A 15993-nucleotide genomic window follows, 5' to 3' on the forward strand; every position below is an offset into this window, starting at 1 on the left:
TAAATATCGATCGGCTGCCGATCCAGATTGTTGTCCTTTGTCTTTTATCTCTCTATCCGACCGTGTGCATTAGGCTCCGCAGTTCTCCCGCAATGCTCTCCTCGACTCTCTGCGCAGGGTTGCTCTGTTCCCTTGCAGCCCCAGCGTTTGGCTTGGTGCACGAGAAACTTTCAGCTGTCCCCAGCGGCTGGACGCTCGTCAAGGATGCATCGGAGAGCGACACGATCACTCTCTCAATCGCCCTTGTTCGGCAGAACCTCGACCAGTTAGAGTCCAAGTTGACGACACTGGCGACCCCAGGGAACGCCGAGTACGGCCAGTGGCTGGACCAGTCCGATATTGAGTCCCTATTCCCTACTGCAAGCGATGATGCTATTATCCAATGGCTCAAGGATGCTGGCATCACCCAAGTGTCTCGTCAGGGCAGCTTGGTAAACTTTGCCACCACTGTGGGAACGGCGAACAAGCTCTTCGACACCAAGTTCTCCTACTACCGCAATGGTGCTTCGCAGAAACTGCGTACCACGCAGTACTCCATTCCCGACAACCTGACGGACTCGATCGATCTGATTGCCCCCACTGTCTTCTTTGGCAAGGAGCAGGACAGCACACTGTCGCCTCACGCAGTAAAGCTTCCAGCCCTTCCTAGGAGAGCAGCCACCAACAGCTCTTGCGCGAACCTCATCACTCCCGACTGTCTGGTGGAGATGTACAACCTCGGCGACTACAAGCCTGATGCATCTTCGGGAAGTCGAGTCGGCTTTGGTAGCTTCTTGAATGAGTCAGCCAACTATGCAGATTTGGCTGCTTATGAGCAACTGTTCAACATCCCATCCCAGAACTTCTCTGTCGAATTGATTAACGGGGGTGTCAATAATCAGAATTGGGCCACTGCTTCCCTCGGCGAGGCCAATCTGGACGTGGAGTTGATCGTAGCCGTCAGCCACCCCCTGCCCGTAGTGGAGTTTATCACTGGCGGTTCACCGTAAGCCAGTCTCTCCAAGTGAAGGAAATAATGCTAAAGTGAATCAGTCCGTTTGTTCCCAACGTGGACGAGCCCACTGCTGCAGACAACCAAAATGAGCCCTACCTCGAGTACTACGAGTACTTGCTCTCCAAACCCAACTCCCATCTTCCTCAGGTGATTTCCAACTCGTATGGCGACGATGAACAGGTGAGCGCCCCGCAATTCTGTTGTATAGATAGACACTAACCTATTAGACTGTTCCCGAGTACTACGCCAGAAGAGTGTGCAACCTGATCGGCTTGATGGGTCTTCGTGGTATCACGGTGCTCGAGTCCTCTGGAGACACCGGTAGGCACAGATCCTCTGGCAGTCTTTTCCGTGCTAACATGGTCAGGAATCGGCTCGGCGTGCATGTCCAATGATGGCACCAACATCCCCCAATTCACTCCCACATTCCCTGGCACCTGCCCCTTCATCACTGCGGTTGGTGGTACTCAGTCCTATGCTCCTGAAGTTGCCTGGGACGGCAGCTCGGGCGGATTCAGCAACTACTTCGGCCGTCCCTGGTACCAGTACCTGGCGGTGGAGGACTACCTCGACAACCACATTACCAAGGATACCAAGAACTACTATTCTCAGTACACCAACTTCAAGGGCCGTGGATTCCCTGATGTTTCAGCGCATAGCTTGACTCCTTAGTACGTGGCCCTGCTTTCATGACATCCGGACATCCGCGTACTAACCGCATGTAGCTACGAGGTCGTCCTAACCGGCAAACATTACAAGTCCGGCGGCACATCTGCCGCCTGCCCCGTCTTTGCCGGTATTGTCGGTCTGTTGAACGACGCCCGTCTGCGCGCCGGCAAGTCTACCCTTGGCTTCCTGAACCCGTTGCTCTATAGCATACTCGCGGGGGGATTCACCGACATCACTGCGGGAAGCTCAGTCGGTTGTGATGGTATCAACCCACAGACCGGCAAGCAGGTTCCTGGTGGTGGTATCATCCCCTACGCGCACTGGAATGCTACTGAGGGCTGGGATCCTGTTACCGGTCTTGGTATTCCTGATTTCATGAAGTTGAAGGATTTGGTCTTGTCCTTGTAATTGTGGGGGTGGGTAGATGAGCAATCATAACATTTTCTACCCCTGAGTCTCATTTATTCGGTCGTATTGTACACGGCTCTCACGGTACGTCATGCCCGCGGACAGCCAAACAGCTTCTTGTAGGATGCGGTAGTGGTGCTTTCTGAGAGATGAAGGTTGATTTGAACGCCTACAGAAAGGCTGTAAATGAGAAGGCTGTTTTTCTCATCGCAAGGCTGACGACGCGTTAAATGGAGAAGTGGTCGGTTGTTCCAATGCTGTGGTTGGCTGGACTACTTGATGAAAGGCTGGTGTGTGTGACAGCCGCTCAAGTAGCAGCAGTGCAAGAGGCCTAGGCCGAGCCACAATTGGAGTCCCGGATGAAGAGATTGAGAAATCCCATGGAGAATCTCAAATTTACAACGCCTGATGACGACTGGAAGTCCCTTGAATCCACCACTATTCTAGACCGCTCAGAAGGACCCGATCACTGCCCCGTTCGTTACATAATGTTTATATCTGATTAATATCCTGACCTCAACTCCTTCCATTGTTTCCGGAACAACTACATGATAGTCACAGTTTGAGAGAACAGAACTATGTCCAACTAATAAGCAATAAATCATAAAGACTTTCTTAAAAGAAAAGCTCTGCCGGCCCCTTTAAAGTCCTTATAAATAGATATAGAAAAAAGAACAGTGCCTCACGCTCATAGAAGCTATCTTTCAAGGTCTTAGCAAGTTCTCTCTCAAGAGTGTCTCGAAGCAAGTTTTGCTACCAGAGATGATATGATGACTTCGGGAGCCAGGAATACTGCTTGTGAATATTCACAGTAGAGAAAGTACATACACCAGGAAGAGTGAATGTCTTACTTTTGGTATCTCACAAAATCTTGGATCTGAAACTTACAGCTGGAAGCAGTGAATGATATGAGTTGGAACATGCTAGTACTTATTCCCTCTGTTCCCATCTGGGCAAACGTTGTCAGGAACAACTCAAGTTCTACAACACAACCTATTATCTCGTTGCTTGATAGAGATACATCTTCATCTGATAAATGTTTTAGTCCGATATCCTCATCCATGAGAGTATCCGACTCTCTGCGAGATCACCGTGAGAATCCAAAATACAATAGGATAGTCACCCGCTCTTCCTGGCCTGGGTCTTCCGCCAGGACCTTGACGCTATTTTCGAAAAGATTCCCAGACAAATCGGCGGAGAGGTCGGCAACCGACTGAGACCTTTTGTCGGAGTGCTAGGTGAGGTTATCTCCCGTAAATATGGTGAGTTTGAAATATTCCGCCATGTCGAACGACACCGTGAGCGTCGGCAATGCGCCACTCGCTGCCACATTTGCAGCCAAAGATATGCCAATGCTTTTTGGCATTGGAGTTGGCGGCGCGGCTGCTATAGTAGTTTTTGGTGTTTTGGGATACTGGGCAGTGATGCGTATAAAGCGACGGTAAATTCCATCACCACGGTTGATGTTGGTAACAGATACTAACACTTTCTGTCATAGTTACTCAACGTCGCATGCCCTCCCTTTCCCTCACGACGGGACCGGGGAACAGTATGAGATTTGGTCGTTGGCTTTCAACGACCCCAGACGGCGCCCAAAAAAGACATCTCAATGCCAAGGCCAAAGCCAAATTCAAGGGACGAGGACTGGGGACGAGGACGACAGACCAACTAACTAGATACTAACACTTTCAGTCAAAGCGAGCCAGCTACCGGAGCTCACTGTGCTCTGGTACGTCGTGCAGCTGATGAGGGCGAAGCAAACCCTCTTCCCCGGACCAATCTGACCGCCGAGCAGATCAACTTGGATTCGTATGACGCCCTCCATGGATGGAAGTTGTTGGCTTTCTTTTTGGAAGCAAATCCAGGGTGGCAAGAAGGCCAAAGGCAAACCTCAGAGGAACCCAGCATTCCCCCACGTCTTCCACACTCCCGTCAACAAAGATGTTATAGATAGTCGACGTTACATGTCCACCCCTTTCCTCGCGACGGAGCCCGCGAGAGATATGAAATTATCTGCGGGGGTGGGCCGACCCAGATTGAATGAAGGCGCTTTGATTTGTCGTCCACTGGCGGAGTCGAACGTGGTCAAGTCGACCACAAGGCAAGACCATTCAGCCTTATGCTCATAGAAGCCATCTGTGAGCAGTCTGGGTACAACGGGGACGATGAAGGGGAGGTCCGGGACCCGAAGAATCCGGACATTGTGTTTCTGGACCAGGAGACACGCTTGTCGCTCCTTGTGAAGGTGGACAACATTGTCCGTAATCTCAATGGCAAGGTAGATTTTGCTGTTTGGCACGAGGGGGACAAAAACGGCATGGGGACCAACCTTGTTGCTCTAGAGGCAAAGAGGCTTGGGGATGAATGCCTTTGTTATATGAGTATGTCAAGCCTAACCCCCTGACACATAGGAGAAAGGCATTGCTGACCCCTCAAGTGATAATTCATTGGAGAAGAAAATTGCTGCATCAGCAGCACACTGAGGTCTAGGGTACGGCGACGATGCGTACGCGGCCTGTTGGAATTTTCGCGGCTCGGTAAACACCGATGGCTATGGCCAGGTTTTTAGAAACCTAATGGTAGACAACACTATACCGGGCGCAATACCCAGGTTGCTTTCCTTTGCATATGTTGCACACCACGGGCATGATGTCCCTAATGGTATGCATATATCGCATCTCTGTGAAAACCGGAAATGCTTTAACCAGTCGCACTTCGTCAGAGAGAATGCTGAGAGGAACAACCAAATGAAAGGGTTGCCTGGGTCTGATTGCCTGCCCAGTCCGTGGCCACATATTGATTGATCTAGGTACACATAAACCCGCTGCATCCGAGCTCCTCGCTATAATGTCTACTGCTGCCTAGTGATGACCCTGAAGGGTGGGCGAGTCAACAGCCTAGGTGGAGGGCCACCCAGTCTGTTACCTCTGGTTCACGGCCACCAACCCGGCAGTTGACCAGACAAGACTCGCAACTCTCGCAGTACAGCGGGGCTAGTGTGATCGAGGAGGCGATCGAAGAAGGTCTTCTTTAATGATGACATGACGGGCACGACTTTTTTTCCCTCCGCATTGACGACAATGGCACTGTACGCGCATTGTATGCTGAAAACTGTCACCGTTTTTTTACTGATGTTGTATAGACGTATCTCAGCAGAGAGCTGAATTGGGCTGGCGACAGCGAGACCATATGGGGCTTAATCACCCATGTGGTCGAGCAGGCGCGGGTCCTGCGCCCATGAGGACCCCCGTGGTTACGAAGGAGCGGTGCAGAACCCCGAAAGAAAAGTATGAACTCTGCAGGGACCGGGGGGAGCAAGTGATATTACAAAGAGAAGTGCAAGATGCGCAAATTCAGATGGTTTGGGAAGCAGAAGAGAAAGTCGACAGAGTTCGAAGATCACAGAGCCAAAGACAGGGACCTCTGGGCGGAGGTTGGAAGGGTTGCGAAGACTGCGCGTGAAACAGCAAAAAGGACTGCTGACTGGGACAAGAGGGGCCTCCGTGAACTGGACGAGGATATCCTTGAGAAGCCCAAGTTGCTCGATACATGGACGACGACATGACTACAAGGAACCCACCCTTGCGAAAACACCTTTTTATACGGGAAGCCAGCCATTGTCTTGAAATAAACTCGTCCTGAAGATTATGTCCTCTTCAGACTCCCTGTCACTGGATGGCATGAGGATCGATTGCGCAGCCTCCTGAGACAAGCGTATTAAGAAGTGGTCCATGCGTCTATTACTATTCGCACTATCTACAAAGGTCATCATGCAGCGATGGGAGATATTTCCCGGGACTACCGGCTTCTTACAAGGTCTTCCTCTCTCTTAGCCGATGCCACAGCGTATACCAGCACAACAGTGATATGTAATCCATAGACTAGGAGTACATCGTCCGGACACCTTTTAGCTAGCGGTATTGGATTTTAATTGATACCATGTCCAAACTTAATACTATAGCTCCCTCAGCAGTTGCCCTTATTCAGAGTATCATAAACATTTGAAGTTCCGACCTGCTAACAAGACAGTGGCATCATCCCGTAAGCCTACATGGGACCTGAAAGAATGATATTCCAATGTCACAATGTGATACGGATGCATAATTGGTCAATGCATTACTGCATGTCTGGCTAAAATAAGCATCATAAGCTCCACCCGTGAGATTTAAATGTGTTTGCCCCGATTTTAATGGAGGGGGATGGGAGGCCTAAGGATTGAGTAAGAAGTAGTAAGAAATCGGCATGTGTTGTACCAATTATTGAAGTCAATTCAAGACATGTCTTAACTAGTGTCTGAAATATCTACCGCTGATTGGCGATTCCATGTCCGGTGGCCCCAGATTGCAGAAGCGATGAAGAACCGAGTCAGATTCAATCATGCACCATGTCCTGTATCGACGATCAGGTCATTGTTGAATCAGATCGTCCTGCCATGTCACCAGGTTACATTCCGCTGCTTCCAGTCTGTGCACAAATCTACGAGTATATAAGTATGGCCCCTCCTCTCCTCCTCTTTCCATAATCATCAACTGCCAACGCATCCTACCATCAAAATGACCATAGTCACTCTCCTCACCGGCCTTCTGGCCCTCACCTCCACCGCCCTCACCCAGTCCATCACACCCCCCGATGGCTGCCCCCTCCCCACCTGGACCGTAAGCAACTTCCAGTGGTACAACGGCTCCCACAGTCTAGATTGCGTGCACAACCAAGCCGACATCGACGCCTACGGCTGCCTCTGCGCCGGCTCCGGCGGGTGGTGCGAGCCCAACCAGGCCACCTGCAACGGCTCCTGGGTGCACCTCTGCTGGACCGGCATGCCAAACTACCATCCCTGGGGCTACGGCCCACTCGAGACACTCGACATCGATTTCACGGATGGCCTGCAGTGCCACGACCAGTACATCGGGTACCGGGTGCACGATATCGGCAACGGGGAGAGCAACTGCGGCTACGCGGACCGCGGGCTCGGGCGCATTGTCTCGTTCTACGGGAGCTCGAATTACGAGACTTCCATTGGGCGGATGGAGTATGTGCTTGGGCAGGGGCATGCGCTGACCTGCAACAATGGGAGTAAGATTTCGTACTCTGGGGAGACGGAGTTTGAGCTCGAGTGTGTGCATGATGCGTTTTTCAATGCGACGTGCACGGCGGAGGAGTTTACCATTCCGGTGTTGTCTTATGAGTGGGTTTCTTGATCGAATATTCCGTATTAGATGAAATGGGAAGTGAAAAATCGCATGTATGCTTGATGAAGTATGAACAGACAACAGACAGCTTTCTATGAAGAGTTACATTCCAAGCTGGCAATTGCACCTTGCTCGCCTTCCCCTGCGCATCCACTTCGAATACAAACTCTTCCAGGAGTCTAGCCGTGTATCCCCGACGACCAGCCAGTCATCCACGTCAAAATCCTTCTGGAATAGACCTCTGGACTTTTGCTGTGTAGCTGTATATGCCCTAAAGGCCACCTGCTTGGCAATCTCCGACACAATCGTCGGCACGAGTCTGGAGTTCTCATTCCCGAGTAATATACCCAGCAACGGCATGAGATCCGTCCCGTTGCTGACCAACGAGGTAACTGACAAGCCGGGATTTACAGAAGAACTAAAAGCCAGCGCCAGAGAGGAGTTCAATCGATCGGTCGTGTACTTCCCCGCAATTCGTCCTCGCTTCAGACGCAACCTGCTCCATCAGCGCAGGGATAATTGATCCGCCAGAAAACCCGTCGCGTTCGACCGCGTTGGTAACGCGCTGGCCCCGATGATACTAAACCCAGCGTCAAAATCAGGAACCAGGACAAGGAAACTGCCGTAGTTCTCTGAATCACCGAGCTTGATGTATAGATTTGGGACCCCGCCAAACTTGGCATGCTTATCTCCCACGGTCGACCGACGGAATACTGCAGGTCCGCCGTGTGCGAGACGGTTTCGTCCGTCTACGTTTGTTGGCTGGCGGTAAGAGCGTGAGTTCGGGATCGCCGTGGCGAATTTTGCGAGGTCATTGCTGGTCGAGTAGATCACCCCCGACGACTTGGAGATGCCACCGTCGTAGGCAAAGTCGCCTGCGCAGTCTCCAAACATTAACAAAGAAGCCTCAAAATGTACTCAGTATGAACGGTCAACGTACTTTCTGCGTTGTTTTGCTGCCCGTAATTCCATGACGGGAACAACAGCGCCACGACGGCCTCGTATGGATAAAGATACCAGAAGGGCTTGCTTATGATTAACAAGTGTAGACAAGATATACAGAGAAAGATAAGTTTGACGAGATGTGAGATTCTTCTCTACTGCTTTGTACTTGGGAACCTTACTGCCAACAGACGAATTCACTTGATATTCAAGATAGAATGGCGACCAGCATAACTCCATGGCACTGAATGCACTAAGCATGGTACACACTTCTTACATAGAAGAGCCTACATGAGTCCAGCGTATGTGTCTCCCTCCTGCATTAGCTTCCGCTCTTCGTCCACGTAGTCTTTGACTCTTTCCCTCTCGCCTTCCTTGACAGGTGGATTGGCTTGTGCACCCTGCTGAGGCTGTACACCAGGCTGCTGGTCATGTTGTTCATTTTGATCCATTTGCTCTTGTTCGTTGCCGTGGTGTCCATGACCGAGCATCCGGTCCATGAACCCGGTGTGGTGGGAAGTTTGTGCGTCTTCAACATCAGCGGGCCATACTATGAGCCTTGCAGAGATGCTTACCTTCAGACATGGTCTTTAACGAGACGGCAGTTTCCTCGATGATACTTTTACGCAGAAAGATTGATTAGGGATTTCTTCTTCGATGGTTGTAGGAGGGAGGCGTTAGTAAGAGTGTAGACGTCATCGCCAGAACAGATAATAATTTGAGTTCAGAACACGCGCAAGTCATCCACATAACCATCGATCAATAACACCTTCTCTTCCATTCCAGAGGTATTGATCCCAAGGGTCCAGCTCTTATAGTTCACATCGATCCATTTATCTCCCCGTCCGCGCAACGATCACAATCCCCAGCAACGTCAAAAAGATAATGGCCACAATAAACACCAGCGCAACCATCCGACAGCATACACTCTCTTTCTCCCTTCTCTCTCGGCGCTCGAGCTGGCGGTCGCACGTCTCGCAGTGGAAGTGTGGCTTTGTGGGGTCTGGCTGCGCAAGAGGATTCGACGACTCTTGAGGGTGAGACTCTACATCGTGATGGCTGGCGGTGTTTGCATTTTCGTCCAGGTCATTATGGGGGACAGCAGCGTATTGATGCTGAGATAGTCAGTCCAAGAGTTTATCTACATCAAGCGGTTAGAGAAACGCTTACCGTCCTGGAAGATGTCGCTGTCGGTTGATTGATAGATTCCGTGTCGAATAGTTCATGGTAGGCAGGTGCTGCCTCTTCAGGAGCTTTTGGTCGATTCATATTGATCACTTGTCTGGAGCAAGATCGACTGGATGGTTGTATATTTGAGAGTTGCTTGATGATTATAGCATGATGTTGATGGTAATGTCGTAGCCTGGGGATGACCCAGGCTTATTAGCACAGCCATCACGAGGCTGGAGCATCGACGCTATGGCCACAGTCTGCCTATGGGATGAGCATTCCTCGAAGGCTTAAATACGAGGAGGGGTATTGGAGGGAAACCCAGGGAATTCACCCTTTGTAAGCACTAACGCGTGCATCAGCTGCAGTTGAGCCACTGATCAAACACTGACCAATCCAGTCTGTGTGCCACGATTGGTAAGTTCCTACGAAGACTGGACCGTCACATCACGAACTGGACTTAAGTCATATTATAGAGCATAGGAGCATGAGCATCCCAAATACAAGTATACACTGTCAGCAGATGACGCTAACACCATCAAGAATCCACCAAATGTATCGTCCGATCAAATTCTCCTGCCGGTCTCTCAAGCGCCCACTGCCGAATAGCCTCAAAGTCCCGACAAGTGTGCATATTATCCGCCCTCACAGTGACCATCTGCTTTTCTTCATTCCACGCCCACACATCGACGGTGATATCGGCTGAACACATGAGACTTTGACGGATCATTTCGATACAGTGGTCAAGGTGATGCATTGCCTCCTCGTCATTGGCGTGATGCATATCAACACCCCAGAGTACTTTGCGGAGCATATCCTGCGTATGTCAGATTGATTCACCAGCTCAACAGAGAGAGTAATACCAAACAGTGCAACTGATGAAAGACATCAAGTCCAATTAAATAGTACCCCGAACTGTTCCCCGAATTTCCAGGAATCGGGACAGTCTTGTTAACCAATTTCGCTGCATCGCTTGCAGGAATCTTGACCATCGCCGGCGCTGAAGACTCAGTCTAAGCCTAACGGTGCGACTGAAGAATGACATACCAACGTGGAGATCATCCCATGCTCTATTGTTCTCTTCCGATGGCGGACCCATGTAGATTGACTTTCGATCTCCCCAGCCGGGGTTGAAGACGATGTTCTTGTATCTGAGGACGTCTTGAGCAGGAGCTAGGGCTCATTAGCTGTGACTTGCAGAGTGGCGAGCTGCTTACAGTAAACCATATCAGGTATTTCTAGTCCTGGATCCGTCCAGACTGCAATCCCAGCTCCAATAGCGAAGACTAAAAGCGAGACTATAAGGATGTATTGAATAGCGATGATTTTCCGGAGCCGGTGATACTCTCCGGCACCGAAAGGAACTGCTTCATGCAGGTATTCGGATCGCTTTTCATTTATGAGTGCCTCTCTATCATCGGCATCGCTATGGACGGAACCTCGATAGTGCTTCAGAAACATTTGGATAATTAGCTAACTCATGAAGCAGCTTAGGATGAAACGATGGAGTGATATTGCGACGCCCGTGGCGTTCGGCACAATATATCTGTATGCCACATGATTTAATTACTACACTAGAAAAGAAACGTAATTCTGGACCTCGGACTAGCCATGAAAGGTCATCAATAGGAATTTAATATGATTGGCTCTGTGCTGTGTCTGGGCCTCTTGGCAGAAGGCTGTTGAGGATTTCTTTGTTCTCGATGGCGGAGGTGTCTTTCCCTTAGGAGTTAGCTGGTCATTACATGGTATGGCAACTGCCGGACATACTGCTTTAGTGATGAGTGATAGTATACAGAGATAAAATGCTGATATTTAAGTATTGGACAAAGGCACAATTTGTACTGAGTGAATGAGGCCTATTGACAGATTAAGTGTACAAGCCCTGACATTAGTCACCATGTCGACACCCACTCCATATATCTATCGCGGTGTTCGGATGACCTTGCCGTTGATTTCCATCCTATACACTTATCTATGACTGAAGTCGCATCATTAGATATACTATTTCATCTGAATTCTCTAGCAAATCTTGTTTCTGATGCGTAGGTGCGTCTAGATAGGGGGGACCCTTCTTGTATGTGTGATTGCCACTAACGCGTAGACGTAATATCTATTGTTCTTCAGGATAAGCAATCAACTAGACTTGATGATACTGTAGAGATATCATGACCTCTGTCCTCAGGCAGCAATGACATCCAATTGTGTAATTCTGATCGCGACACTTTGTCCCAGTGGGCAGCAAATCTCGAACCACCGCGTACCAGACTTTGTACCCTACTCTTGACTTCTAGCATGACTTGGTATATTATGAAATAACGCTATATACACTTGCCTCTCCCATTGATCTCATTGCGTCTCATCTATAGCCAGAGGAAAACTTTTCCAAACGTCCCAATACCTAATGTTAGAGCTGTTTCCATCTTGTGTGATAGGCCAAATTTGCAAAAACACCTTTGCAACCCATGGGAACACATCATCGTTGTGAGAAAACTGAAAGTTGGAATTCTGAGAAATCCGCGCTTCGAATCTGTCCCGGTGCTCGTAGCGGATATCGCGCTCGATGGTCCACTGCGAAGCGAAAAACCTCACAAGGTAGGAGAACTCAGATTGAGGAAGATGGTACGCGATAGCCTGCTCTTTTATTGACAAGGTCAGCCGTTCAAGGAGTGGTGCGTCGTGGGACTTTGCGGCCGAAATGACCTCGAAGATCGAGGACGCAAGAGGTTCGTCAATGAGAGCATTGACCAGCAATTTCCGGATTTGTCTGTCGCGGCCCTGGTTGATGCCTCCGAGATCATCTTCGGTGTATTGGTTGTCAAAATCGTCCCAGACCGGATCGATGGGAGCGCGCCGGTACAAGGTCGGATCAGATACGTCCAATGCCAGGTCGAGGAACTTCAAGTTTCTGATTGTGCCCAAGGCCTTATAGAGAGCTACTTCCCGAGCGTCTCCCTGGGTACGACGGATAGGGATGCTCATCTTCTGCAGTAGAGGACAATATCTGCCGAGCTGGAGGATATCGTGCTCGGTGAAGCATTGCCAAGGCAGACCAGTCACAGAAAGCTTGCGCAAACGTGGTCCGTGGTGTTTCACCAACGTCCCTATCGACAGCTGTGAATGCCATGCAATCAGGTGTATCTCTGATAGCGAGGGCAGACTCTGAAGAAATCTTGCTGCTTGCGAGTAAAATACGGGTGCTTGTTCAGCTCCGCCCTCTGTAGTACCAAGGAACAAGCGCAGCGTTCGAAGGGCCGGGAAATGAAGATGGTCTGCCCAGGCTGAGAGAGCTGCTATGTGCATGAATGATCCCAGGTCAAGAATCTGCACGGTGGAGAAATCAATGTACGGAGCCCATTGCTCCAGTGCAGCGGCAACCATGGGGTAGTAGGTTTGTTTGACTCGAAGACATTCTATTGCGGCTGGATGATTGTCGCCTGGGTTTCGTGTCAATTTGGCCATTCCGGCTCCTGACGCAATGTAGGGACCATCTTTTGCCCTTGGATATATCGCTTTCAAGTTGGGGGCGAGGCCTAGGATTCGCACGAAGCTTTGTTTCTGCCAGATACCTTCTGGTGTCGATGTGTCGTAGTAGGGAGTGATACTATGCAAAGACGGCGAGGTGACGAGACAATATTCATGTTCCTCAACTGTAGGCTCCCATATACTCTGCAGCACGAATGAATGCAAATGCAGTCTACATTTGGGTCGGTGTTGATGCAATGCCTGAAGGAGGCAAGGGGGGAACTGTTCGTAGTGCAAATGGTGAAGGTTGTCAAGGGCAGGGAGTCTCTTAATCAACTCCGCGACACTTTCCCAACATTCATCGTCAATGCCAGTGTCGCGGACATATGCATCCTCCGTGGCGTCGAGCTCTCCCGTGCCGTCGAGCTCCTCTTCAAACTCATACGAATCTCGCGGATCGCAACTCAGGCGTGAGAAACGCGTGACTCGGGGTGGAAAACACAAGTCATGATACTCACATGGAGGGCAATTGGTCATGAAAAAGCCCTCGATGATCAGCCGCCTAACATAAGGAAAGGCATCAGCCTTTTGCAACTTGGCGCAGACCGTCGCCACCCGATCATCAACGCGTTCACGGTCAAATAATTGCAAGCGGGCTGTATGGAAGACAAGTGACTTTGCTACTGGCAGAGCTAATGCGAAGCATCGCTTGTCGACTCGGAGCAGGCGAAAGACACTGAGAGGATGGAAGTCAGCAAGGAAGCGAACAACAAAGGAAATGATCTCTGGAGGAAGGGCCTGAAAAGACATTGTGGCATTTCGGAGGGATAAGGAGGGTGGATGAGATGAGAAAGCAGAGCTGCCCTCGTGTTGAGCTGAGACTGAGAGGCCCGAGAATGAGATAAATAATCAACCCCACCAAGAACGGGAATAAATTTGACTCACCGACTTTGCAACTTCCCCCAATGATCGTCAACCGAATATAACGGCCCCCAAAGTTTCTCATCGTCACCTCAGCCATGCCATCAAAACCTCAACCTCATATTCTGCTGTTTGGGGCCGGCAGCGTTGGCGCCATTCATTTGCTCCAACTGCAACGCGCTGGATGCACCGTGACAGCCGTGTGTCGGTCCAACTACGACGTCGTCAAGGAGAAGGGATTTACTCTGACAAGCGTTCGATTCGGCAATATCACATATCGGCCCGATCACATCGTTCGCAGTATTGCTGAATGCCCAAAAGATACTGTATATGATTACGTCCTGGTGACCACGAAATGCTTCCCCGGCAGTAAGCCGTCAGTAGCAGATCTGATCAGACCGGCCATTATGGGCCGTCCAGCGACTGCCATCGTCCTCGCACAGAATGGCATAGAGATTGAGAAGGATATCGCAGACGAATTCCCGGAGAATCCCGTCCTCAGTGGTGTCGTCTACCTCCCAACCACCCAAACTAGTCCCGGCGTCATCGACTACCCAGAAATGCTGAACCTGTTGGAACTGGGAACATATCCAGCCAATGCACCCGCTACACACAAGGCAGCAGCCAGCAAGCTCGTTGACCTCATGAATCAAGGCGGCGGCGAGGCCAAACTTCACGACGACATCCAAATCGCGCGGTGGACCAAGCTGCTCGTCAACGCGTCGTGGAATCCTATCTGCGCGCTGAGCATGTGCTCGGACGGTGACTTTCTCCTCAGCTCCGAGCCCTTCGCATTTGAACTTGTCTGGGGAATTATGATGGAAATCGTGGCATTGGCGAAGCAGGTGGGTATCCCCGGGGTGGATGAGGAGGCGGCGAGAGTTCGGCTTCAAACAGCAACACGTCGGGCGGAAGCAGGAACGGGTCGCGATCCAAGTATGCTGCAGGATATCAAGCAGGGTCGATTATTTGAAGTCGAAGCGATTGTCGGGAACACGGTGAGACTGGCTCGGAAACATGCAGTGAGCATGCCCCGGTTGGAAACAGTGTATGCATTGGCAAAGGGAAGATATGAAGCGTTGGCCCGGAATTCATCGCATTGATTATTTAGATTCTGGTGAGATTAGAGTATAGTCAATGATACATTTTGTTGAACAGACATGGGGTATTGTAGCAGACAGGTAGGTAGTATTCTGATTTTACCAATGAGATGTTAGCTTTGTGTCTGTTTGTAGACATTCACACCTACATGCTGTAAACCCAGAAGTGAATTAGAAAAAGAATGCACACAGTACGCAATTTGGGGCCACTATCCTAGTCTCTCCATGATCTCTTACCTCACTTTTCCTGGGATGCTTAGCATCTACAATCTTACAATTCTTCTCTTGCAACTCTCCGTGCATTGTGCCAGGAACTATGGTTGGCTAACACAAAATGATGGCATTTCTTGTAATTTAATGCCCTGTTTCGTCGTGTGCAGTCCTCGTTGTTCCATCCGTTTCCTCTTACTTTCGATCGCTAGCGGGTGTATCTAAACGTGTGTTTCCACCTATCCAACCCGAGGGAGACTCCATACTGGGGAATCTCACCTTTCGGCCTCGAGTTGAAAATTGTCTCTGACACCGACATTCGGTAGATAACGAGCGGTTCGAATACGTCACCGTGCAACATCGACGGCGTTGGGTATGATCATAAATTCGTCGACAACCTTGAGGACACGGCGCAGCTCTGGGACCTATATTCCATGGGTGAAGACACTTCGGTGCTACGAGCGATGAAGAGTCCAAGACTTCTTCGAGACTACGGGCATCATCCGGAAAAGGGTTAATACCAATGTCGACTTTCACGCCATGAGGGTAGTTGGAGGAACTCGCCAATCCTTCTTAATCACTCAATGCGAGTCAAGGGAAGGGAACGCCGGGACACTATTGATTTGGAGGGTCAGCAGAAGGGTTGATGTGGTTTCCACTAGAAACCTCCTGTCCCCCGCTATTCGGGTGCAACACGTTGAGATCCTCAATGGAGATACAAGATTCGATTGGATTTCGCGATGCTTGTTGGGCGCCGCGCTGCTACCGATCTCGAGCAAGACAGCGTCATAGACAGGAATCTTCCGATGGCATTCGCCAACAGATCCTGGCGTCGTCAAGGCCGGCGTCTGCAAGGTTGATAGTCGCTTGGATAGACCGCGAACTACTCATGACGTGGATCTTTGAAAGATACAACGCATGGTCT

The 15993-nt window shown here is 50.2% G+C and overlaps 9 protein-coding genes across 9 annotated transcripts; 5 read left to right on the forward strand and 4 right to left on the reverse strand.

Moving 5' to 3' along the window:
• Positions 1–92: 92 nt before the first annotated feature.
• Aspvir_007046 (S53 family peptidase) lies at positions 93–2071 on the forward strand (the record flags this gene model as incomplete). The annotated part of the gene is made up of 5 exons (XM_043270231.1): positions 93–985; positions 1033–1174; positions 1222–1315; positions 1362–1665; positions 1720–2071. The coding sequence occupies 5 exons, from the start codon at positions 93–95 to the stop codon at positions 2069–2071; spliced, it is 1785 nt and encodes a 594-aa protein (XP_043126166.1).
• Positions 2072–3354: 1283 nt separating this feature from the next.
• On the forward strand, positions 3355–3747 carry Aspvir_007047 (uncharacterized protein; the record flags this gene model as incomplete). Its single annotated transcript, XM_043270232.1, has 2 exons — positions 3355–3512; positions 3570–3747. 2 exons carry the CDS (start codon positions 3355–3357, stop codon positions 3745–3747), a joined length of 336 nt encoding a protein of 111 aa, XP_043126167.1.
• A 443-nt stretch (positions 3748–4190) lies between these two features.
• Positions 4191–5636, forward strand: Aspvir_007048 (uncharacterized protein; the record flags this gene model as incomplete). Its single annotated transcript, XM_043270233.1, has 3 exons — positions 4191–4452; positions 5214–5358; positions 5429–5636. 3 exons carry the CDS (start codon positions 4191–4193, stop codon positions 5634–5636), a joined length of 615 nt encoding a protein of 204 aa, XP_043126168.1.
• A 988-nt stretch (positions 5637–6624) lies between these two features.
• On the forward strand, positions 6625–7269 carry Aspvir_007049 (uncharacterized protein; the record flags this gene model as incomplete). The annotated part of the gene is made up of 1 exon (XM_043270234.1): positions 6625–7269. One exon carries the CDS (start codon positions 6625–6627, stop codon positions 7267–7269), a length of 645 nt encoding a protein of 214 aa, XP_043126169.1.
• Positions 7270–7362: 93 nt separating this feature from the next.
• Aspvir_007050 (uncharacterized protein) lies at positions 7363–8787 on the reverse strand (the record flags this gene model as incomplete). Its single annotated transcript, XM_043270235.1, has 5 exons — positions 7363–7756; positions 7811–8135; positions 8201–8289; positions 8494–8752; positions 8778–8787. 5 exons carry the CDS (start codon positions 8785–8787, stop codon positions 7363–7365), a joined length of 1077 nt encoding a protein of 358 aa, XP_043126170.1.
• Positions 8788–9035: 248 nt separating this feature from the next.
• On the reverse strand, positions 9036–9471 carry Aspvir_007051 (uncharacterized protein; the record flags this gene model as incomplete). Its single annotated transcript, XM_043270236.1, has 2 exons — positions 9036–9317; positions 9373–9471. 2 exons carry the CDS (start codon positions 9469–9471, stop codon positions 9036–9038), a joined length of 381 nt encoding a protein of 126 aa, XP_043126171.1.
• Positions 9472–9910: 439 nt separating this feature from the next.
• Positions 9911–10833, reverse strand: Aspvir_007052 (oxidase ustYa family protein; the record flags this gene model as incomplete). The annotated part of the gene is made up of 4 exons (XM_043270237.1): positions 9911–10189; positions 10236–10372; positions 10420–10545; positions 10590–10833. The coding sequence occupies 4 exons, from the start codon at positions 10831–10833 to the stop codon at positions 9911–9913; spliced, it is 786 nt and encodes a 261-aa protein (XP_043126172.1).
• An 888-nt stretch (positions 10834–11721) lies between these two features.
• Aspvir_007053 (uncharacterized protein) lies at positions 11722–13647 on the reverse strand (the record flags this gene model as incomplete). Its single annotated transcript, XM_043270238.1, has 1 exon — positions 11722–13647. One exon carries the CDS (start codon positions 13645–13647, stop codon positions 11722–11724), a length of 1926 nt encoding a protein of 641 aa, XP_043126173.1.
• A 209-nt stretch (positions 13648–13856) lies between these two features.
• Aspvir_007054 (ketopantoate reductase family protein) lies at positions 13857–14861 on the forward strand (the record flags this gene model as incomplete). Its single annotated transcript, XM_043270239.1, has 1 exon — positions 13857–14861. One exon carries the CDS (start codon positions 13857–13859, stop codon positions 14859–14861), a length of 1005 nt encoding a protein of 334 aa, XP_043126174.1.
• Between the last annotated feature and the right edge of the window lie 1132 nt (positions 14862–15993).

Source organism: Aspergillus viridinutans (assembly GCF_018404265.1).
Source record: "Aspergillus viridinutans IFM 47045 DNA, scaffold_5, whole genome shotgun sequence".
In the NCBI taxonomy this organism is placed as follows: domain Eukaryota; kingdom Fungi; phylum Ascomycota; class Eurotiomycetes; order Eurotiales; family Aspergillaceae; genus Aspergillus; species Aspergillus viridinutans.